Source organism: Panthera onca, chromosome D4 (genome assembly GCF_046562875.1).
Source record: "Panthera onca isolate mPanOnc1 chromosome D4, mPanOnc1 haplotype 2, whole genome shotgun sequence".
In the NCBI taxonomy this organism is placed as follows: Eukaryota; Metazoa; Chordata; class Mammalia; order Carnivora; family Felidae; genus Panthera; species Panthera onca.
This window is the reverse complement of record NC_138351.1, coordinates 88,494,070-88,518,186: the sequence shown is the minus strand read 5'-3', so window position 1 is coordinate 88,518,186 and position 24,117 is coordinate 88,494,070. Positions and strand designations below refer to the sequence as shown.

Genomic DNA, 24,117 nt, shown 5'->3' with positions numbered 1-24,117 from the left:
GTCCGGGAGGCTGGAGATAGGCCTGCGGAGGGTGGGATAGGCCATTCTGGATGTTTCTGGGCAGGAGAGGGTCCCCCACTAGGCTCACACCTTCCCAAACCTCCCAAGCTGGGCGGCCCCCCAACACTGCCAGGATTGCTCGTCTCCCCCAGGCCGGGCTGCTGAAAAGACCCCTCCACAGGCTGCCTCATGCCCCCTGAGTGCGGCCTGGGAGTGGCCACCCCCGGTTGGACCAGCCCGCGTTCTGGGGGCTCCGGGGATGGCTTTAGGCAGTGGTGGAGAACAGGGCCTTCAGAACTGGACAGACCTGGGAAGCTTCACGGGAAGCTGTGACTTGGCGAGTGGCTCATCTCCCTCGTGTAAAATGGGGATGGGGGGCCACCTGGGTGGCTCTGTTGGTTCAATGTCCGACTTCGGCTCAGGTCACGATCTCACGGTTTGTGGGTTCGAGCCCCGCGTCGGGCTCTGGGCTGCCAGCTCGGAGCCTGGCACCTGCTTCGGATTCTGTGTCTCCCTCTCTCTCTCTCTCTGCCCCTCTCCCATGCGCACTCTCTCTCACAAATAAACATTTAAAAAAAGATTGGGGGTACTAAAAAGACCCACTTCCGTGGTTGGTGGGGAGACAACAGGGGTGAGGCGGGTAGAGCCCTGGCTGGCACGCGGTGAGCACTCGGCGAACGTGCCTCTCAGGGCCGCTGGCCACGGTCACGGCCTCACCGGCACGTCCCCTCTCTCTACTCCCGCAACCGACTTCTCACTCCAACTCCAGGGCAACCCCGGGCCAGGTCCCGACCCTGACGTGCCGTGTGTCGGATGTGTTCAGGGGACCCGCCGGCTCCCCGTTAATCACCCCCCAAGATTCACTTCCATCTGGGGTCAGCCACTGCCCTTTGGGTCTTAGACACCAGGACCGCCCCTCAGGTTTTGCCTCAGCCCATTTGACCCCACGTCCCCGCCTAGGACGAGCCACTGGAAACCCTCCTTTGTCTTCAGAAGTTTAGAAACCCTGAACACGGCACAGGGCCTACCCCCACAGCCCCACTCTGTGCAGCCCTCAAGGCCTAGCCCTTCCCACCTCTCCATCCCTTTAGTTCCCCAAACAAATCCCGCCCCTCCCTTCCCAGCTGGGAGGCCTTGGGCAGGTTGCTTTGCCTCTCTGGGCCCCCTCAAAATAGGGATGGTAAATCACTAGCCCTGCCTGATTCCCAGGGCAGGCGTGGGCATCCCAGTGAGCTGCCATGGAGGCCCTTTATTGAGAACCTACTATGTGCTGCCTCCCGCACCCACTCAGGGCGCCCTGCACCTACAGGGACATCAGGTCCGTTCTCCCCCTGTCGTCTTTGGCAATGCCTTCTGGGCCTCAAGTGTGGTGTGCAAACAGGCATTCTCACCACTGCTCCAAAACTACTTTTCCAGAATCTTCCGCGAGGGAACAACGACCGCTCGGGCCCTGTTGAGCTTCTGCCCTTACGGGGTGCTAGCGGGTCTGAGGGTCCCGTGCCGCACCCCAAGCTCCAGACAGATGATTTACTAGAGGACCAAGATGACCCTGGAACCTAGAGGACAATGAACTAAACAGGGAGTGCCCACCCCGCTGACAAAAAGCCAGAGACGCGCCCCTCCCGCCAGCCCGGCCGACCCAGCAGTTCTCAAACTGGATTCCCCTGGGCTCCCAGCTTCTAGGCCTGGCTCTTCAGCGTCTCGCTCACCCTCCTCTCTCCCTACCCAGGGCATAGGCTGGGGGGCTGCCCTCACCAGGCCCTGCCAAGATCCAGACCCCAGAGACTCCACGTTCCTGCGCGTTTTCTCAGCCTGGATCAAATCACGATGAAAGGCGGGAGGGGCCCCTCCAACATCTGGGCACTGCCTCCCCCTTTCAGGTGGGAACTGAGCCCAGAGAAGGGATGTGACATGCCCAAGGTCACACACGGAGGGGGCAGCAAAAGCAGGGCTCCCACTGCAGACAGCTCTGCCCCCGCCCTCCCACCCCCCGGGGCCCCCTTGAAATGGATGCCAGGAAAGGAAGGCCAGAGGGAAGAAGGGTAGGCTCTAGGCCCCCCGGGGGGCTCAGTTGGTTGGGTGATCGACTCTTGGTTTCGGCTCAGGTCATGATCTCACGGCTTCGTGAGTTCGAGCCCCGGGTCGGGCTCTGCACCAAGAGCACGGAGCCTGCCTGGGACTCTCTCTCCCTCTCTCTCTGCCCCTCCCCTGCTCACTCTCTATCTCTCTCTCAAAATAAATACATAAACGTTAAAAAAAAGAAAAGGAAAGCAGGGATTTGAAAAGGTATTTGCACACCGTACTCACAGCAGCATTTGTCACAACAGCCAAAAGGTGGAAAACATCCACGTGTCCACCGACACGTGAACGGATAGTCAAAACGTGGCACGTGCGAGCGCGCACACACACACACACACACACACGCACACGCACTCAGCGAAATACTGCTCAGCCGTAAAAAGAAAGGAGATTCTGACCCATGCCTACGACATGGACGAACCCAGAAGACATCCTGCTAAGTGTCACAAAAGGGCGAACGTCGTAAGCTCCCGCTTACGTGAGGTCCCTAGAGTTGTCAGATTCAGAGAGACAGAGAGGAGAGTGGGGGGTGGGGAGTCAGTGTTTCAAGGGGGCAGAATCTCGGTCTGGGACGCTGAGAAAGTTCTGGGGACGGGCAGCAGTTGGCGGCTGAACAACGGCGTGAATGCGCTGAGCGCCCCTGAATGGCTAAAGGGCTGAATCTTGGATACATTTCGCTACAATAAAAGTTTTAAGAATTGAAGGCAGGTCGGCCAGTCTCTAGAACTCAGGGGTCCCTTCAGGTCCACTACTCCGGGGAAGGGGCAGGCCCCCACCCTAAACCAGGTTCACCCTTGGCCTCCTGGCCCCCCATTAGCAGATGTGGCTGAGGGAGCCCAGAACCCCCCACCCGGGGCTCCAGCCCACCCTCCGGCCCAGCCTGTGCCCTCAGCCTCCAAGCACCCGGCTGTCCTGAATCTCCGGGCAGTGGACCCTCGTGGTCCTGAGGTCTCCAAACCAGGTACCAGCCAGATGGCTTTGGTGGGGGGGGGGGGGGGAAGGGCTCCCGGGCTGGGGGCCTCACCCGGCTGGCTCCAGGGGCCGTGTTTATTTTCACAGTGTGTCCGCATCCCTGTTTCCGCCCTGCCCACAGGAGGGAATGCTTTAAAGAAAATCTCAGTTATTAATGTGGTTTCTTTTGTTGTAAGTCACTGCAAAGACAGCAAACGAGGGTTTATTTTCCTAACGTGCTTGGCATAGCTCAGCGCCCGGCGCAGACCTCAGCGTTTGATTTGGGAGGGACACGAGACCCTGCTTTGCTCTGAGTCACCAGCAAAGCCACAGCCTTCCCGGCCAGTTCCGGGGACGCCTGCTCTGGGAAAATCACTGGCGAGGCTCGGCTACATCTACTGGTGGCTTTGTGAAAACAAAAGAGAAGAAAAAAAATTTTCTTTTTTAATTTTGAGCCTGCTCTCCTGGCAGACTGAAAATGTATCAATTTTCTAACTCATGAGTTTCTCCATTAGCCCTTAATTTTTAATGGGGGGGGGGGACATCTCTCTTTGGTGTCAGTTGTTTTCTTTGGACCCAGAAACAGCTCCAGAAGCCACAGGAAAACCCACTTCTGAGCATGGGCAAATCTTCGGCGAGGCGCCAGGGCTCCAGGCGGGCCCAGGACTGGGGGACGAAGTCACAGCCCAGGGCCCCGTGCCTGCTGGCCTGGGGTCTAGAGTCCCGACACCCTGAGGTCTGGTTGCCTATTTAGGAAAGGGGTCTCGTGATGCAGGCTGGGTTCCCCGAGATCCCGGGAGGGAAGGTTCCTTCTCCCCCACTTTGGAGACTTCGAGACTCAGGAATCCACAGTGAGTGGCAGTGGGAGGGGGCACCTGCCTGAGGAGGGAAGGAAATGGAAAAAGAACAGAGCGGCCGGCCTCTGCCCTCTCTCTGCAGGCCCAGACGCAGAGAGCAAGCCGAGGGAGTCTCACGGGCCAGGGGGACGGCCATACAGTGTCCCCTCCCCCCCTGCGTCCCGCCTGCCTCTCCGGGGGGAACTCTGCCCGCAGCGGGCACCCCTGGAATGCGCCCAGTTGGCCTTGGGGAGACGCTTGACTCTATATAAAACATTTGGATTTCATGGACTAGCGATTTGCTTCCAATCTAAGGAATGAGTATAGGGTTACCTCCTTTTAATTTTGCCAAGTAAGGACATTAAAATCAAACAATCTCCAATTATCATCCCCAGTTCATGAAAGAAAGGGCGTTTTAACACCACACGTGAGGGGGAAAGATGTGATCCCCAATACAGAGAAGCCTGGAAACTGAAACGTGTAGCTTCCCGAAGAACCCTCCACGGTGGCCATGCAGGTTTCAGTTTCACAGCTGAGTGGGAGATGCTCGCTTCTGGGGGCCAGACCGCTGCCGCCGCTCTTGCCCCACCCCACCCGACCCCACACCCAGTGCGTCCCCTGTCCCCAGGGCCTTGGTGCCCCCAGGGTGCGGAAGCCCCATCTAGGAAAGGAGAGCCCCCCTCACCCCCACCGCGGGCTCTCACTGAGGGTGGCCGGGCTAGGGTGGGCAGGGGGGTGCTGGGGAGGCCCCCTACCCACTGAGCTCCCTGGGGGCTGCCAGCGGCCCTGTCCAGGCACTTGTGTCCGCAGCTGACACAAGCAGTTCTGGGACACCCCCAGAATAACCCTGCGTTTGGGAAACCTATGCTGTGTCCCAACAGCGGCGATGCCTTCCACCGTCTCTCCCCACGGCTGGGCTGGAAACAGGCACCCAGCCCCTGGCCAGGTCTCGAGGGCAGGAAGCCCGTGCCTCCTTCCTTCTTCTCGCGGCCACTTCTGCGCCCCTCTCTTCTCTCCTGTCCTTCCTTTTGGCCCTTCCTTCTGGGCTTCACCTTCAATTTGCTCCTCCTTCTCTCCCCACCCCCAGCGGGGGTCCCCCATTCGTTCAGGTAAAATCAGAGACCTCTCCTCTCCTCTTAGGGGAAGCCAGCTCAGAGCCAGCCGCTCCTCCCAGGAGCCCTGGGGTCCTGGAACGAACTCAGGCTGGCAGAGCCCCTCTCCTCTTGCACCAGAAGGCGCCCACTTTGCCCCCGGCCCAAACCAGACACCTGGCTTCCACTTTTCCATCAGGGAAACCCCAGCTCCCGCGGGTGGGTCGGCCTGCTTCGTGCTCACCCTGGAGGGTGCAGAGAGATGCCGGAAGGCTGTGGCTGGCGGGCAAGTGGACGCCCCCAGGAGGGAGCCAGCAACGGCCAGACGCGGCTGGCACCAGCTGGGTGCTCTGTGAGGTGCCGCTGGGAGTCAGGCACGCCTCACGTACACACATGCTCCTGGACAAGGTCTCAGGCGAGGCTGGAGTCACCTCGGTGCCCCCTGCACCTCCTCTCATCTGAAAAGCAGGGCATGTAGCCAGCCAGGGGGGCGGGGGGGGGGGGGGGGGGCGGGGCACAACTCCCCTGAGACCTGGAGGCTGGTGCAGGAAGTGGGGGTCCCCAGGAGGGGGTGGGAAGGGCTCTTAAAGGGGCCCAGAGCTTCTAGCAGGCCAGCTGGCTCCCCAGAGCTAGGGGACCTGGCTGTGGTCTCAGCCACCCTAGCTACTCTACAGGTTGTAGGACAGCCATGGGGACTCCCGTCCTTCCTCGGCTCCCACGAGAAACGTCCAGGGCCAGGCACCTTGGCTGTATCTCCATCTCTCCCTCCCCACCCCTCCCGGTCTCACCCAGGGCTCGGGCCCCAGTGATCCTGTACGACTTTCTGAAAAAAGCCACTTGGGTGGGTTGTTTGTTTTTAAAGCCCTTTCCTGATGACCTTTAACCTCGGCAGAGGAGAGAGGCCTCGCTGGCTCCTTAGGGTTGGGCCAGTCCATCTAGGAAGCCGCCGGTGGGGTAAACTGGGGGTGGGGTTGGGGGGGGGGCAGGCATCCCCACCCCCGCCAAGGAGCCCATCTTAAGACCTAGCCGCAGCTGGGGTGGGACGGGAGGAAGCGGGGCGGCCTCTGAAACCCAGGCGTGTGACCCGGCTGCCCTGCCCCTCGGAAGCCTCGGTCTCCCCGGCTGTGACTTGGCAGTGATCGCACCCACTTCCCGGGCGACCTGGCGGGGCGGCCGCGAGCGCTGCCCACCCCCCTCCCCCCCCCCCCCACACCGGGCCGGGCACCAAGGCGGCACACGTCCCCGCCGTTCCCACGACCTGCGGCGGCGGCCGTGGCCGAGGGCGGCCGAGCCCCTCCCCGGGTCCAGAGCCCCGGTCCCCGCAGCCTGCCCGATCGCAGACCGACGGCCCCCACCCGGCAGCCGCACCCCCGGCGGGTCCCGCGCCGCGTCCGCGCCCCGACTCCCTCCCGTCCCGGACCCCGCGGAGCGCGCGTCCCCGCGGACCCCGCGCTTCCGTTCCCACGCCCCCCCCCCCGCCCCCGCCCCGGGCCCCGGCCGCCCCCCCCCCCTCCGCCCGGGCTCCCCACCCCCCACCCCCCGCCCCCGCCCCCGCCCCGCCCGCACTCACCGTCCTGCGGCGCCGCCTCGCTGCCGCTGCTGCCCCCGGACGGCTCCCGCGCCGCGCCCTCCCGCGCCTCGGCCCGGGCCGCGGGGCGCGCCGCCAACCGCCCGGCCGCCGCCACCTCCTCCAGGTCCAGGAGGTGGCTCACCGTGAAGTTCTTGCGCGCCTGGGCGCAGTCGCCGGGCCCCAGCGCGGGCGGCGGCGGCGGCGGCGGCGGCGGCGGCCCCGGGCCCAGCGGCGGCTTGTCCAGGGCGAAGGCGGCGGCGGCGGCGGCGGCGGCGGCGGCGGCGGCCGCGCTGTCCATGCCCGCCAGGGCCCCGGGGTCGCCGGCGCGGGTGGCAGGCGCGGGTCGGAGCGAGCGCGCCCCGCGGCCGCCCCGCGCTCGGCCCCGCTCCCCGCCGCCTGCTCGCCCCCCGGCCGCCGCGGCCCGCCCGGCGCTGACGTCGGGGAAGCAAACTTTCTCCCTCCCCTCCGCCGCCTCGCGCTCTCCAAGTTGCTAAAACGCGAGCTCCTCCGGCCGCACGCCCCTTCTTGAAGCAGACCTCGCCCCTGCCTCGCCTCCTCCTCCTCCTCCTCCCCGCGCCGCGCCTCGCCCGCCCCCACCCTGCGGCTGCGGGGAGGGAGGGGGTCCTGCGCGGAGTCCGGCGGGGGGGGGGGGGGGGGAGGGAGGGGGAGGGGAGGGGGGGGAAGGGGTGTCCTCCCCGCGCCCTCCCCACCCACAATGTAAGGAGTGGGAAAGTTCAGTGTTCGTGGCGGGGGGGGGGGGGGGGCGGTTGTAAATCCCCCCCCCCCCCCCCCCCCGCCTCCATTCAGAAAGTCCTCCTCGGGTGGAGGGGGGCGACTCTGAGACAGCTGAGGGGGGCAGGGCCAACTCCCAACTCCACCCTCATCACCCCCCCCACACCCCCACACTGTGCACCCCAACGCGGTTCCTAATCTTCTGGGAAGAACCCGGGGTCCGTCCTGTTCACTCCACCTGGCGGGAGACCCAGAAAGCAGCACGTTCTCAAGCTTCTGGGGTGTAGGCGCGGGCGGCCCCCAATACACACGCCTGGTAGCCCACCTCCAAGATGCTCCAGGCCCTCCCCGGGGGAAAATCAAGCCGATAGGAAAGAGTTTCCCTCCAGAATTCCTACTTGACGCCCAGAGGACAGACAGCCAGACCACAGCCAGGCTGACAGATGGGTGACAGGGTAAGAGAGCCGCAGGCTGGGGTCTCTGCTCTTGGTTGGTTTTTCAAGGAAAGCCCTCCAGATACCGCAGGTGTCTCCCCGGGGACAGCCGCCTGGAGACCTGGCCCTCTGTCCTCCCTGCCATCCCTGCACGGTGGTAATGTCAGACCAACAAAAATAATAAGCCCGTGGAGAGGGGCGGGAGGGGGGGAGGCCTTCCGGGTGCCCTTCCTGGGCCTCTGCACGGATAAAACCCAGCCTGTGCGCATCCCCCCCCCCCCCGAGAATCTGCAGAACCGGCCACCTGGGTTCTGCAGGAGTCACCCCCACCCAGAGAGAAGGGAGGGACCCCTAAGGTGGGGCGAAGTGTCCCCCAGGTGGTGGTCACCACAGCAATCCACGGAGGTGCACACGTGGGCAGATCGAGGGTTTGGAGAAAATGGGGTTTCTCTTCTTCGGAAAGAACCGGCTGAATGAAATACCAGTCTCCGGGGCGCTCCTGGTGGGGGGGGGGGGTGTTCAGCAGGTGAAATCTAGGGCCTGTGGACCTGGGAAGGGCCCAAGAGAGTATGTAGATCCCATTCCCCGGCATGACAGGTGGGGAAACCGAGGCAGCAAGGGCAGAAGCTCCCTCCGGGGCTGGGAGGACCATGGAAATTGTTCCGTCCGAGCCCTTCCTTTGAAGAGGGGGCCGTGAGGAGTACGGTGGTCGGGTCTCAGTCCCAGTGGCTTCGTCCCTGAGCTCGTCCTTCCATCCTGCACATTCAGAGACATAATGTCCTGTATCTGTGTATGACGGATGGTGTTCGGCCCCCGCCTCCTGGCTTCAAATCCAGACCTTGACTTCCTCGCCGTGGGCCTTGGCAGTCTGTTTGGACTGCTCCTCTTGGTTATCTCCTCTGTAAAATGGGCTGTTAGGGGCACTAAATAAGTTGATACGGACATCGTGGGGCACCTGCTATCCAGTGAGCACCCAGAGAGCGTCAACAAATTTGGTTTTTTTTTTTCGGCATTTATTCCTAGAAGCGGTGCAGGGCAGTGATGGCGAAGTCAGACTCCGGAGCTGGAGGGACGTGGGCCTGCATCTCTTCCCTGCCGCTTGCTAGCTGTGTGGCCTTGGAAAGGTCACTCAGTAGTTCTCTCTGAGTCTGATCCGTCACCTGTACGTAGGGATAAGAAAAGAGACCAACCCGATACCTGAAGTTTTGTGAGTCGGACACTGTTGCAACTAAGGTCGTTGCTCGTTTTGAAATATTTATTTATTTAGAAAGCGTGAACACGAGCAGGGGGAGGGGCAGAGAGAGAGGGAGACAGAATCCCAAGCAGGCTTCGAGGCACAGAGGCGGATGCAGGGCTCAGGCTCAGGAACCACAAGATCATGACCTGAGCTGAAACCAAGAGTCAGTCGCTCACCTATTGAACCACCTAGGCGTCCCTGGGGTTTTTTTTTGTTTGTTTTTGTTTTTAATTTTATTGGATGTCATTGCTATTGAGTGGTTACGACCCTTGTCAGTCCTGGGGCCGGGGGCATAGGCCACTATTCCAAAGCTGAGCCCTTGAGCAAGAACTCTGGGCCTGATGTAGCCGAGGAAATGCCAGTTAACCCGGAGAAGGCAAAACTCATTACCCCCCAGGGACGCGGCTAGGAAAGAAACCATTTCCATGGTGATTGAGATCAAGGCCGGATGTCAGCCCAGAGGGGGCAATGAAGGGGAATTAAGATCACAGTTGAGAACCTCAGTTCAACAAGGGTTTACTGAACCAGGCCCTGGTCCAGGCAGCAGGGATGGGGAGGAACAGGGGGGCACAGAGAGGTTCCCTGCTCTCCAGAGAAGGTTCCGCAGAGAAGGAGCTGATCCTTAATTAGTGACTCTGCTAGAGGTTGGATCCTAGGTGAGACCATGAGCTAAAGTGCCTGTTTGTCCCAGTCTCAAAAGCTCACATGCTTTAAAAAAAAAAAAAAAAAAAAAAAGTTAAATTCTTATCGCAGAAATAAGATGCTTGATGTGGAGATTTTAGGAAACATCAATAAAATTAAGAAAATAAAAGTGACTGGGGCCTCTGGGTGGCTCAGTTGGTTAAGAGTCTGGCTCTTGGTTTTGGCTCAGGTCATGATCTCCTGGATCGTGAGTTTGGGGAGTTTGAGCCCCACGTCGGGTTCTACGATGACAGCACGGGCCCTGCTTGGGATTCTCTCTCTCTCTCAAAATAAATAAATAAACTTAAGAAAACAAACAAGAGAAAATAAAAATTACATATGACCCGCTCCCAGATGTCTCTGACACACAGTAGGTATTCAATACATGTTTTTAAGAAGTCGGTTTAATGAATTACACCTTAAGTTAACCAACTTGGATTTAAGTCAAAAATAAAAACAATAAAAATAAATAAAAGTTGGTTTAGTGAAAGAAATTGAAGATAATCACTATATTTATTCAATACTGAAGATCTAGAAAAGCAATGAGACAAGGAAAAGGAATGAGCTAAAAATAATCTGAGTATATCTTTCCAGCTTATATCTGTATTCTAGATGGAGAAAGATCATCATTCATGTTTTAAAAGTCAAGCTACATTGTAACAACTGTTTATAACTTGCTTACTGTGTCTTGTCTACCACTGTTTTTTTAAATGTTGATTTATGTATTTTGAGAGACAGTGAGAGAGGGAGACAGATCATGAGTAGGGGAGGGGCAGAGAGAGAGGGAGACCCGGAATCCGAAGCAGGCTCCAGGCTCTGAGCTGTCAGCACAGAGCCCGACGTCGGGCTTGAACCCGCAAACCACAAGATCATGACCTCAGCCCAGGTTGGATGCTTAACCGACTGAGCCACCCAGGTGCCCCATTCCACCACTGTTTTTAATGAACCCCTAGTGATACATCATTCCCTGCTGCTAAACATCCTTACTTAGGTTCTTGCTAATAAATATCCGGATATGGTAGACGAATAATAGCCTCCCAAAGATGTCCCCAGCATAATCCCTGGAATTTGTGGATTTGCTAAAGCGGAATTAAGGTAGCAGATGGAATTAAGGCTGCCTGTCTACCCGAAGGAGATCCTTGTAGATGACAGCGTAATCACGTGGGCCCTTCCAAAGGGAAGAGGGAGGTAGGACAGCCTCTGTCAGAGTGATACAATTTGAGACAAACGCCACTGGCCAGTACTGGCTTTGAAGAAGGAGGAAGGCGCCCACAAACTCAGGAAGGTGGGAAGCCTCTAGAAGCTGGAAAAGGCAAGGAAAACAGATTCTTCCTTAAGAGATCCCCCCACGGGGGAGACATGGAGCACCGCCCCCCAGCCGGGCCTTGATTTTAGCCCCGGACTCTCCGATCTCCAGAACGGAACGGTAATACGTTTGTTATCATCTTCAAGGACTAGGTTTGTGATCCTTTGTCACAGCCCAAGTAGAAACCTCCCGCGCTGGGTCCGAGATTCTGCGAGAGATTGAAGGCTTTCGATCATATTGCCATAGAGCCTCCTCCGGAAAGGTTGTCTCAGTTTCTCTTCCTGGGTCTCTGCGTCCCGGTTAGCACGAGGTATTTTATTTGTTTGTTTGTTTACGGCAATGTCTTTGTGGCTTTAACACAAATGAAACGTGCACATGGGCTGTCTATTCATTTTCCTCCCCACGCAGCCCGGTGTGGGGACTGGTGACCGTCGGCCCGCTGGCTGAGTTTTCTACAACCGCCTTGCGGTTCTCGGAGGAACCGTTGTGACCAGTCCCATACGGTAAGATCTTTTTTGCACACCGGCATCACTGTGACTTCCGGCTCCTTGATGTTGTGGCCCAGAAGCTTCTGGAAGCCACTGGGTGGCCCACCCTTTATTTTCTTGTTGCTCTTAGAACCACCGTGGGGCATCGAGAACTGGCCCCTGAATCTCCTCCGCGTCCTGTGGTCAGTGCCAGTCACACTTAATTTTGACCTGTCAGTCGCACTGGCACCAAATGAACTTCTTGGGGTGTGTGTGTGTGTGTGTGTGTGTGTGTGTTTGATGATCTTGGACTTCACCGGGGGCCCGAGGGCAGCATGATGCCAAGGAGTGAGTACCTTAGGCAGTGCTGAGGCAGAGCAGTACTAAGAAATTATTTTAAATTTGGAAAGGCGTCTCCCGTTTCAACCTGCCTACGTTGAATGGCTGCGGAAGGTAAATATTTTTGGTATCTAATGACCTCTCGCGTTTCTTATCTGTAAGAGGTCCGTCTATAGTCACTACCCATTTTTCTCCCGCCATAGTTCTATTTCTTCTGGAGTTGAATCGGCGTCATTCCTCAGCCACAACAACGACAAGACACTCGACTGTCCGTCGTTCAAGGGCAAGGCCCATTTCACAGATGGGTAAACTGAGACCGAGAATGGCACGGAATCCTACGGCTCTTCTGGTTCATCTAATCGGCCCCTGTGGCCGTGTACCCAGGAGCCTCTTCCGAAGGAGCCAGTTCAGCAGGGACAGCAGAGGCACACGGGCTGAACTGCGCTCACTCTTGTGCGTCTGGGGAATCGTAAACAGCGCAGGCTGATGTGACTCAGACGTGACCAGGCATGACCGTGACAGATCACAGGGTTCTGTAAATATTGTGTCAGGCTGCGATCACAGCGGGGCTCCCTGCTCATCCCAGACCCCCGTCCACCCTGTGGGAAGTGGAGTCGGGCCCAACGGGGCAGGACATCTGGTTCTCTGCCTCAGCTCACTGCCCGAACTTTTCCCAGCCTCAGTTTCCCCCCTGAGGATCTCCCGGCCGGGATATCCTGCTGAAGTGACTGGTCCTCAGCTCTTGGCAAGGGTTGAACTATTATGCCCCTTTGAAAAATATTTCTGCCTTACCTGCAAATCCAAAAATTGACATGGGCTCCATAATGGCAGCGGCTCACCTTAAACCACATTGTCTTACCTCGTCCTCCCAACTACCGTGCGAGGAGGGGAAACCGAGACCCAGGAAGCATAAGCTTTGTGTTCCAGTAAGTTTGTCAGGCTGTTGACCATCATGCCAAGTGGTTCCATGAGAATTTAGGACTCAGAAGCTCTGTGTTTCTCTTGAAGGGTTACGGTCTCCTTAAAAAAATAAAATAAATAACACAAAAAACAAACAAAAAAACTCCGGATATAACTAGACATGGCCGACGTTGCATTTCCCTTTTTGCCTTGGCTAACCAGGAACTCCAAAGCTAATGTTAAGACATAATCGTTGGTTCTTGGGGCTCCTGGGTGGCTCAGTTGGTGAAGCATCCGACTTCGGCTCAGGTCGCGATCTCATGGCTCGTGAGTTCGAGCCCCACATCGGGGCCTGCACTGACAGCTTGGAGTCTGGAGCCTGTTTCAGATTCCCTGTCTCCCTCTCCCTCTGCCCCTCCCCACTCATGCTCTCTCTCTCTCTCAAAAATAAACATTAAAAAAAAAAAAAAGACATAATCATAGTGATGTTATCTGTCCAGATGGCAAGTCGGTGTATTAGCTTCTCTTTCCTTCTCTTTCCATGTCGCCTTTTTTTTTTTTTTTTTTTTTAAGATGAGCCAAATGCAGTAGTGAGAAGGGGGCGAAGAATAGAATGAAGAGCCCGATCCGTAACGGACTAAAGTTGTGTTCACTCACCACCTTCGGACCAGCCTCCACGCAGCCTTTTGGTTTTCCTGTTTTGGTTTCAGAGTTTTGGGGTTCAGAGTTTTTGGTTCAAAAACCAAAAAGCCTTTTGGTTTTCCTGTTTTGGTTTCAGAGTTTTGGGGGCACAGTAGCCTTGTGTTTGACACTTTCCAGCAGCGGGACTGGGTCACTTAACCTCCCTGGATTTCAGTTGTCCTCGCCTGTCAACCGGAGGGAATGACAGGGCGTATCTCCCGGGGCTCTTGCGAGAAGCAGATGAAGCCGGCCGTGTAAATCGAAGGCCTGGCATGGGGAAAATATTTGATAAACGTCCCCTGCGGGTATGAAGAAAAGGCTTTGATAAGAGCCAAGAGAGCAGAGGGAATGGCCTAAATGGGGAGACTGGACCGGACTCGAGGCTGGCCCCACTGTGGACGTGCTGTGACTTTGGGTCACGTGCCCCCCTCTCCGAGCCTCCGCTTCCCGTCCTGCCGGCAGACGGCCCGCTCTCTCCCGCTCACCGTTGCGTCCCCAGGACCCGGCATTGGGGAGAAAAAGGAGAAGCTGACGCGGGCCCTGCCCCAGCACGCAGTACGACTCCACACGTGGTTGTCCTGAGCGTGGACAGCTGATTGGGTGGCCGGGGGTCAGAACCCCCACTGCCCAGGAGACGCCCGGCCGGCATGGTGGGTCGTGCCTGGGCTGGTGCCGGGGCGGCAATAAGGCAGGTCTGGGGTCCCGAGGAGCCGGCAGGGCCAGGACAAGCCTGCATCCAGGCCTAGGGCCGAACAAGCTCCTATTGAGTGCCTACTGTATGCACGGCTCCAGGAGGGCACAGCTCACTGCACTCTAGACCCGCAGCAAACCCCTTGCCACCCGCACACTTCACGGGGAGATGGGGCAATGGGAAACGGTCCAGAACAACTCATTCCATGGGGATTTATTGAGCACCTACTGTATGCCGAGTTCCCTCCGGGGAGCACCAGACCCTGGTGGGACTCCTGAGGAGGTATTCTCGTCCTGCTGAGCCGCACAGACTAAACTCGGTCGGGCCAATCACTCTGTTCCCGTAAACACATCTTCCACGCTGCGGGCTTTGGGTGGCTGGGACCCACATGACTCCCGGGATGACCCCTATTGTTACAGGCGGAGAAACTGAGGCTCAAAGGGGAAAGGACCCATCCCACACTGGGGATCCACCTCGCATGCAACTCTCCAGCATTCTCTTCTGGCAAACTGCCCCGACGCCCCCCCCCCCAGCCTTGCCACGAGTCAGGGGAAGGATGCCCGGGGCCGGGGGGGGGGGGGGGGGGCACAGGCTGAGGCCCGGAGAGGCCTGAGCCTTCATAAAGGCTTCCGGAACCCTCAGGCCCTGCTCTGGCTCCCTCCCGGGCCCTGCAACATCTTGCTGTGATTACTTTGTGGCGAGTGGGGTGGGGCTTGGGAGGCTCCTCCTTGCACACAGCAATGGGGGGGGGGGGGGGAGGGCATGTTCAATAAAAGGGAGGCAGTGGCTGAGGACCAGGCAGGGCTGGAAGGCGGGGCGACGAGGCTTTCAGCTCACCAGCTTAATTGGGGATATAATATTTATTGTTATTTATAACTTGCTCTTGAACCCACGGCAGGAGAGTGTGTTCGCAGCCTGCACGATCCAGGCAGGCGTTAAATAATTAAACCAAGGGCCTAATCGGCAGTGAAACTCCCCAGGGCTCCCACTTCCTTTAGTTCGCTGATTGCTGATATTTTGGGGGTGAAATATGACCATTTTTACCATCAAAGAGATCAGAGTTCCAAAGGAAAGAAATGGGGGGAAAAAAAAAGGGAGGGGGGTGGGTTCTCCCAGTTTTCTTTTCCTCTGACTTAGTGGTCTGGTAAAGTTTCTTTAGACGTGCAAAGATTTACACACCTTTCTGCAGGGAGCCTTAAATTACTCCCCGATTCTTCACACATTTCCCCCAGCGCGGGAACAGTAAGTCATTGAGGAATGAGCAGGCCGCCCCATAATCGCTCCGGCGGCCTTTGAGAAGGAGAATGTCTAATGACTTTTTTTGAAGTGGAGGTCAAGGTTTTTTAAATAAAACAATCTGTATTAATGCAATTTCCTTTTTAGCTGTAGCATTGGATTTTTTTCCCCCTTTTGGGCGGGGGGCGGGGGGCGGGGGTGGGGGGCGGGGGGTGGGAGGCAGGGGTGGGGAAGGGCATCATTTTTCTCCTGCCAGACACTACGGCCCTAATGAGATACATTTATTTAAAACTCTGTATATCATCACCCTGTCAGGGCCTGCAAGAGGGACCCCACGTCTCCCTCTGCGTTTATTTCGGATTAGTGCGGGCCCACCGATGGCCTTGCAGATCTGGTGGCTCTTGGGGCCTCTGGCCTCTTGCTCCCGCCCTTAGTATAGCCTCGACCCTTGCATTCTGTGCCCCTGCCCCACCACCCCCCATCTGATCACCCGGATCATAGTACAGCCCTTGGGTCCCAGATCCCCTGCCTTTCCCCACCTGCCTCTCGCTGCTCGGACCTGGTCCCCCCGGTCCCTGGAGGCCTTCCTCCCTGCACCCGGGCCGAAGTACGGCCCTGAGGTCATGCCAATGATGCCGCCCCAGACACAGCCGAGTTCCAGTCCTAGCTCTGCCGTTCAACCCCATAACTGTGGGCCAACAACCTGGTTTCTCTAAACCTGCATTTCTTTATCTGTCAAATGGGGATAACAAGAGTTACCCACCCTCCCTCCCCGAGGTTGCCATGCGGCCGTAAGAAGGTTCTGCTGGGCTCCCCGAGCATCTGCCTGGTCCCCGGGGCACAGCACGTGTCCACTTACAGCCGCAACCCCTGTCAACACCACCTTTACAGCTTCCCCAGACCTAGAGCAGAGCCGGGGGGCAGGACCTGGCCTCTTCCCCGCCCCCCCCCCCCCCCCCCCCGTTAACAAGCTGGCAGGACCTGAATGCAGGGCTCAGTACGCCTATAGACACGTTTTCACGGGGCGCCTTCTGGTGCGGGGGCCCGGCTGGGACACGGGGATGCAGTGGTGACCCAGACGGCCCAGCAGAGAATCTAGAGAAGCAGGAAGATCCGGGGAGCATGGGGGAAGGGGTGCGGGGAGGGGGCCTTGAGCGGACTGGTGAGGCACGAGCAGGGTTCAGCAGGTGGAAAGGGCTGGGGTCCAGGGAAGGCCAGGCAGGGGACCCACAGAGGCTCCCCCCTGACCTGGGCCCTGCCGCAGCGTCCCTTTTGGTCTCACCGTGACTCACTTTCCCCTCCCTGCCAAGAGCTTGAATTACATGATTAAGGGCTCCGTGTGCCCCAAGGTCATGAGACATCCATTCCACAAATGTGTGCCACGCTCCTTCCTGCGCCCCCTCGGGGCTGGGCCTGGGGCCGCTCTGAGGACAGATCGGAGCTGGCTCCCACCCTCCCGGCTCCCGGCCTGCAGAAGGAAAGGACGTGGGTGCTGGATATGAGCTGGACCTCGGCATCCCAGGGGCAGGGCGTGGTCAAGGGAGGCTATGCGGGCTGCAGGGCGGGAGCTGAGTTTTAGGGGAGGAAGGGAATTAACCCCAGAGTCTGTCTGCCTAGAGCAAAGACCATGTTCTCCCCCTACAGCCCTGGCTGGCAGGAACGACTGGAGCCTTGTTTGGGCCCAAGGGCTCTGGGACCCGGGGGGGGGGGGGGGGGAGAGGGGGGAAGCTTGGAGACCAGGGGCAGGATTGCTAATGTGCTAAGGTGCCCAAAAGAGGGGACTAGGCCGGTGGCGATGGCTCAGCCATGGGGTCAAGGCTGAGAAGCTGTCCACTCGTCCCCATTCCCACGAGCACCTACTTGACCCAGCTCAGGGCAAGACCCTGGGGCCCGGAGGGTCCTGCTCCTGCAACAGAGAGACCCCGATGCCTCCGTCCCCACCTCCTGTCTTAGGCAGCAGGTCCCGCCCAGGCATAGGACCCACGTTAACCGCTGCCGACTGCCCAGGCGAGGTCCACTTGCCCTGGCTCCTGCCCGCCGGACCCGCTGAGTTTCACGCTGAGGCCTCCCCAGAGCCTCGCCCGGTGCCTGGCACTGGGGAGCGCGACACGAATAGCCACCAAGTAATTACCAACGCGGTGACCCACGCAGCATGTCTAGACAGCATCCAGATGGGCCTGAGATCGGACACCAGCGCTGCCCCGCGTGTGTTCTGTGACCTTAGCTGAGTCACCTCCTTCTCATCTGTAAATGGGAGGAGCCACACCCCGCGGTGTCTCAAGCGGCTTGATAAACGCTGGCTACCCGAGGGGACCCTGGCCAGGCGTGTGGTGCTCTCTCGGGCTACACGGGGGCCCTCCACCTCTTCTCACTTTTGACACCTCTGCGGCCAAACCCCGAGGCGCAGCCCTGACCCCACAGCCCTTCCTGCCGCCCCCCCCCCCCGACCCTCCCCCTACATCTTTGTCTCAGCCTGTTCTGTCCCTTTTGTCTTCGTCTCCGCCGGCTTCACTGCCTGTGGTTTCTCTCCACGTCTGCCAGGAATCCTATCCCAGAGGAACCCATACTCTGGGGCTGTACTGGGTTCCTTTCACGCAGTGAGATGGGAAGAGAGAAGGAGGGAGAGAGAGAGAGAGAGAGAGAGAGAGAGAGAGAGAGAGGAGGAAAAAAAATCAAAGCCCACATATTGGTTCCAGATGTGGCCTGCTCCCCCAGCCCTTCTCCAACTATTTAATTAAATTCCCCCAGACAGCCAGGAGGGTTTCTTAATGATCAAATTTCCCGGCTCCCCTCCACTCTGTCTCCCTGACGGATGGCCGGCCAGATTCTTCCTGCGTTCGCTTTGCCAAGCAGGGCCGGTGGGGGTGGCGTGGAGGGCTTTCTGGGGAGCACAAAGAACCCTGTGCCCGCCTCTTGCCCTCCCTCCTTCCCCAAGGGATCTGAGCCATCCCTTGGTGGAGCCTGATGGGGCCTGGCGACAGCGGCTGGAGGGGGGCCCCGCGGTCCCGTCCTTCGAGCTCTGCCTCTGGGCAGGCCTGCCAGGAACTGAGGCCGACTGGGCACCAGCAGGTTTCAGATGGGGGAGTCTCTGGGATCAGGACTCTGGGCTCACGGACCAGCCAGAGATGGGGCTCAGACCTCCCGGGGGCCCTCCCCACGCCCATTTGGCTCAGAGAGGGCAAAGCCTGTGCCAAGACCACACGGACCTGCTTGCCAGGAGAGGCGGAGGCAGGGTGACCAGCATTTAGGAGGTGAGCATCTGCCAGGGAGAGGCCTGGGCACTATTTCTCAGGATGGTTCCCCCACGTGGAGCTAAGAGTGTCTCTCAGTAAGCCCCCCGACTTCTGGAGCGGGAGGACATGTGGGCAAGCCTCGAGACCACCAGCTTTTTCTTCTTGGTTTTTTTTTTTTTTTTAATGTTTATTCATTTTTGAGAGAAAGAGAGGGAGAGAGACAGAGTGTGAGCGGGGACCGGGCAGAGAGACAGGGAGACGCAGAATCCGAAGCAGGCTCCAGGCTCCGGGCTGTCAGCACAGAGGCCGACGCAGGGCCCGAACTCACAGAACCTTGAGATCACGACCTGAGCCGTAGTCAGACGCTCAACCGACTGACCGCCCCCAGGCGCCCCGAAACCACCGTCGTCTTGTGTAGACGGGGCAATGAGGCTGGGAAAGGGCCAGGCCCGAGCCTGGGCCCCAGAAGCCTTCCTGTCTTGGGGCGAGGGGGCCTGAAGGGCTCTGTATGGACTGAACGTTTGTGCCCCCCAAGTTCATATGTTGAAGCCCTGACCTCCGAGCTGATGGTATTAGGAGGTAGGGCCGTTGGAAGGTAATTACCTAATTAGGTTGGATGAGGTCATGAGGGTGGAACCCCAGGATGGGATTAGCGCCCTTACCGGGAGGACAAGAGCCGCCAGAATGCGTTCTTTGCACGCGCAGGAAGAAGTGAGCACAGAGTGAGAGTGGCCGCCCATGAGCCAAGAGGTGAGGCCTCAACATGAAGCCCACCTTACTGGAACCTTGATCTTGGACTCCCCAGCCTCCGGAACCGGGAGGAATGAATGCTGTTTAAGCCCCCCAGTCTACGGTATTTTGCTATGGCGGCTTGAACTGCTAAGACAGGCTCGGAGCACCTTCACAGCCTGTCCTCCTGGGCTTATAAGAACCTGAGGACCCACCTCATCTGGAAAAGCCAGGCACCAGGACCTCCTGGTAGTGTCTGGGGGCGGGGGGAGGGACCATGTCAGGGAGGAGGCTGCCCCCTTGGTCAGCAGGGGTGGGTTCCCCTCGGTGCTTCTTAGGAGAACAAACGGAGGGAGGGAGGGGACAGGAAAGTCTTCCCCGGCCCGGCCAAGATCCCAGCACCTGCTCCTCCTGGCTTCCTGGTCCCTCAGTTTCCCCCTGCGCCCACAGAGGATTGGGCCTCTGGGAGAGGAGAATCCAGGCCTTGTCCTTCCAAAGAGGGCCAAGCAGGTTCTGGTCTTGAGGGTCCGGCGTCAGGGTGGGGTCAGGGTGTGGGGGCGGGGAAGGAGGACAGGGGAGGGGGCGAGCGGGGGGGGGGGCCAGGGGAGGAGAGGAGACTGGAGGAAGCCTGGTGTGTGTGCGGCGGGGAGGGGGGCAGTGAGGCGGGCCCATGACCGAGCTTCGGAAATATGCCCAGCCCTGGAGCTCTGTGCCTCGGTGCCCCGTGCGTGTGTGTGTGTGTGTGTGTGTGTACAACGATGTGTCTGAGAAAGTATGTGTGAGAGAGGGTGGGTGTGTGAGGCTATGTTGGGGAGAGTGTGACAGGGTGTGAGCACGTCTTGTGAGTGTGACTGGTGACGTGCACACACGGGTAAGCGTTTCTGAGAACGGGTGGGCACGTGAGGGCTGGGACAGGTTAAGAGCCAGGGTCTTAAGAGCCCCGGCTGGGCTCGCTGGCTGTGAGTCGGCCTGTCTCTCAGCCTCAGGCTACGATGAGGTAGGAGCCCTGCCACCACTTCCTTCCGGGGGTGTCACGACTGGTCAATGAGCTCACACACGCGTCAGGCTTCTAATTCAATTCACAGGACACGGCGACGCACTCAACCAAAGTCTGCCGTTGTTAACAATTTATCCCTCACTGTCCCGCTGGGCCCTGTGATGCCCCAGAGGACGGGGGGAGGGGGGGGGAAGGAAACGAATCAGGTGCTAATTCCAGGCTGGGAGGGCCCAGAAGAAGGGGGCTCGGGGGGGAGTCTCCGGGGCAGGTGACCTGTGTGCTGGGCGGATGTCACTTGACAGAGTTGGGAGGAGAAAGATTTTGTGGACAGCGCGGGGCCCGGCCCTGGTGTTCATGGATAGATACCCGAGATACGGGAGGAGTGTGCAGGGCCTGATTCGCTGCCTGTGGCTGATTCGGCGTCCCGAGTCTCAGGCAAGAAAGACACTCATTGGTACAAAGGCAGGAAATACACAGAAACACAAAGAAGAGAAAACTTCCCGAGATCCCAGCGCCCGGAAGCCATCACCGCTGACATCTTGCCGTGGGGCCGTGGCAATGACCCCTGTCTCCGTACACATGCATACGTGGGCACACATATACACGGCACTTTTTCCCAAGGGGGAGTCGCACAGTACCTACTATTCTCGGACTCACTTTGTTGAACCGCTCTGGGGCAGAGTCTCATATGAGGTAAATCCCATAGGGCAGCTCTTATCACTGTTGGCGTTGGATACCTGGAGAGGCTAGACTTCTCCCTTCATGCCTGTTAACCGTTTCTCATCCTTTGCGACTCACCGGGGTGTGTCCTCGGCCCATTTTTCTGTTAGAGCTTTTGCCTGCTTGTTGTTGATTTTCAACAGTTCTTTATATATTAAGGCTATCCCTCTCTACACATTGCGCAGTCAGAGGGACTCCCAAGCTCCCTGGGGCAGGGACAGATCAGCCAGAGTCCGAGCATGCAGTGCCTGGCTCCAGGACACCCAGGCTGCCCAGGAATCCTGGAATTGGGTGGCCGGAGGTGGCTAGGCTGGCAGGGCAGCGAGGGGCAGTGGCAAGGAAAGAAGAGAGAAGGTTCAGAACTTGAAAATCAGAGGCTCTGAGTGACAGGGCCTTAATGGGAGGCAGATGGAGAAAACAAGGTTGCCCTTGCTGACAGGAGGGAGGGCAAGGGTCAAGGAACTTTCTAAAGATAGGGGCCTGGGCGACAGGCAGGCGGCAGGGCGGCTCCACAGTGTGATGCCCAGGGGCTGTGACAGAGCAGGGGTCAGCTCCTTACTCCTGCTTGTGCAGACCCTCTGAGGCCCACACCCAGAGGAGCCGCAAGGCAGAAGGCCAGATATTTGGAAGAGCACCCCCGCCCCCAGACCTGGGTTGGGAGTCTCAACCCGGCTGTGCAACATTGGGCGAGCCTCTAAACCTCTCTGAACCTGTCTCCTCGTTTGAAAAATAGCCAGATACCATCATTCACTTAATGGGACTTGTTGAGATTGGCGAGTCAAGCATTTAGCACAGAGCTTGGCACGTTAGAAGGGCTCAGGACACGAAAGTTAACTCGTTGTTACTTTACCGGTCACAGGACAATCCCAGTCTTCTTGTCGGCAGAGCCCCTCAGCGGGCAACAAGGACCTCTTCGTGGGCTCCGAGACCGTCAGAGCTTGAAGCGCCTTCAGGTTACAGGTAAGGAAACTGAGGCCCAGAGACCAGAAGGGCCATGCCTGGGGTCACCCATCAGAGCGGTCTCAACTGGGTCCTGCAAAGAGACATGTTCAAGCCCCGGCCTCTGGTCCTTTTGACTGGGACCTTATTTGGAAGTAGAGGTTTGTTTTTCTCTGGCAAATGCAATCAAGTTAAAATGAATTCATACCAGATCAGGATGGGCCCTCAATCCAAGGGCTGGGGTCGTTCAGAAAGGACAAGGTCACTTGGACAGGGACACGGATATAGGGAGGAAGGCCACTTGAACACAGAGGTAGGCAAAAATTGGAGTGAAGCGGCCATAAGCTAAGGAAAGCCGGGGGCCACCAGAAGCTGTCAGAGGCAAGAAAGGAACTCTCCCTTAGAGTCTTTGGAGGGAGTCTGTCCCTGCCGACGCTTTGATTTCGGACTTCTGGCTCCCGGGACCGCCCAGTTTGTGACGCTTTGCTACGCCAGCCTTAGGAAACCAGTGGAGGCAGGCAGAAGCTGGCCTCAGCTGAAGTGGTCGCCCCTGGTCTGCCCTGGACCCCATTCTCAACAGGCTTCCTCCTGTTACTCACCACGTGCCCTGGGGTAAGTCAGGCCCCTCTGGGTGCCTCAGGCCCCTGACCTGTGCCACGGAGCAAGGGACCTTGAATCAAATAGGAAGGGCTACGGAGGCTCTGGGTTGCCTGTCGGCCGCTACACCATTCAGGACCTTGGAATCAATCGAGAGGCAGGCTGTGGACCCTTAAAATAGAGGCAGACATCCCTCCCCCCACCAGGGTAACACCTTGGGGGGACCGAGGCACACGGGGGCAAGTGCCCCATTCAGATGCTCATTGTGGCCAGATGGGAATTTGGGCCCAGGCGCCCAATCTTCTGATTTTATGAGATAGAAAGCGCCGTATCAATGTGAGCAAAATTTCCCAGTGTCACTCAAGACGACGCTTCTTTTTCGGGTGAGGGCCAAGGCAGGCATGTGCTGGGAGCCACAGACCCCGTGGTCTGCATCCCTTCTGCCAAGCCCAAGCTGCCCACTCCCACCCCTCTTTCTTGCCCCGTTAGGCAATGATGGTGGAGGCAAAAAGGTGTTTTGAGCGCCCGATGAGGATTTTGACAGCTTTCCACTTGATCTGCACAACAACCTTGTAAACTTAGCAACAGTAACAGCCAGCAATGAACTGTGCAGCCCCTGCCGCCTACTAGTCGCTGCTGGGTCCCCAGGGAGCGACCTAGCAAGAGTGCTTGATTGTGTCTCCTGGGTCAATCTGTTCTGCTCTTGGAGGGGATGGAGGGGAGCACACAGACAAATCACAGGCACGTCGGATTGTCTTCAAACGCCTCTCTAGACCTTCTCTCCTTCGCTCAACAACTCTTGCCTCTGGCAGGTGCCAGATGGGAGGGATTTCCAAGGGCGCCCGGTGGGGGCGGGAGGCCGAGGCACCATGCCAGCGCCGGGACCCGCACACCTCCTCAGAAAGGGCTTTTCCAGAATCAGGAAGACATCAGGCCTCCAATATGCGACTCGGGGTTGTGGAGGTTCACATGTATGGCCTTACAGGAAGATGCCTAAGTGGCTCCAGGTTTGGGTTCCTTCCTGATAGATTCCACTTCCCTGATATTAACAGAGTTCTTGATCCAAGAATCTCGGGTGCGTGCGAGTATCCCCTCTTTAACGGATTAGAAAATTAAAGGTCACTGAGGCCATCCAGGAGGAAATTGGAAGGAGCTGGCATGGCAGCCTGAAGGGCCAGGAGCTCCTGGGGACAGAGAATAAGGAACTGTCCCCACCACCCGTCGGGGCGTGTGGGCATCCACTCAGCGTTGGGGAGAGGCGAGAGCCAGGCCAAGCCGGAGGGAGCCCTGGTCCGATCCGAGTCCAGGGCGGCTGGGCGGCGCCCGGGGTCCGAGTCACCTCCACCGCCCGGGTGCTAGCGCAGCGGCCAGCCAGGGCGCCCTATGGGCGGAGCTCGGACGGCGCCCAGCGGCCGCGGACGGGATCGCAGGGCGGAGCAGGGCCGGGCCGGGCCGGGCCGGGCCGAGGCGGGCCCGCGGTGGGTGGCGATCAGGTTGGCCGGCAGGTCCTCGCCCTCCACTCCCCGGGGGCCGGTGTCCGGGACACCCCCAGCGCTCTCCCCGGGTCGCGCCGCGGTTCCTCCGAGCCCGCAGGGGGCGCTGTCGCCGCCGCTCGCTTTCCTGGGCGCCGCGGACCGGAAGTGCGGGGGTCACTTCCGGCGCGGAGCAGCG

At 58.7% G+C, this 24,117-nt stretch overlaps 1 protein-coding gene across 1 annotated transcript in view; it reads right to left on the bottom strand.

The window, feature by feature from the left end:
* Positions 1–7,041, bottom strand: part of PRRX2 (paired related homeobox 2) — a 41,635-nt gene extending 34,594 nt beyond the window's left edge. The window contains exon 1 of the mRNA XM_078436384.2: positions 6,528–7,041. Within this exon, the coding sequence (XP_078292510.2) occupies positions 6,528–6,825 (298 nt within the window). The 5' untranslated portion in view covers positions 6,826–7,041. The remainder of the gene's footprint in view (positions 1–6,527) is intronic.
* Positions 7,042–24,117: the final 17,076 nt, after the last annotated feature.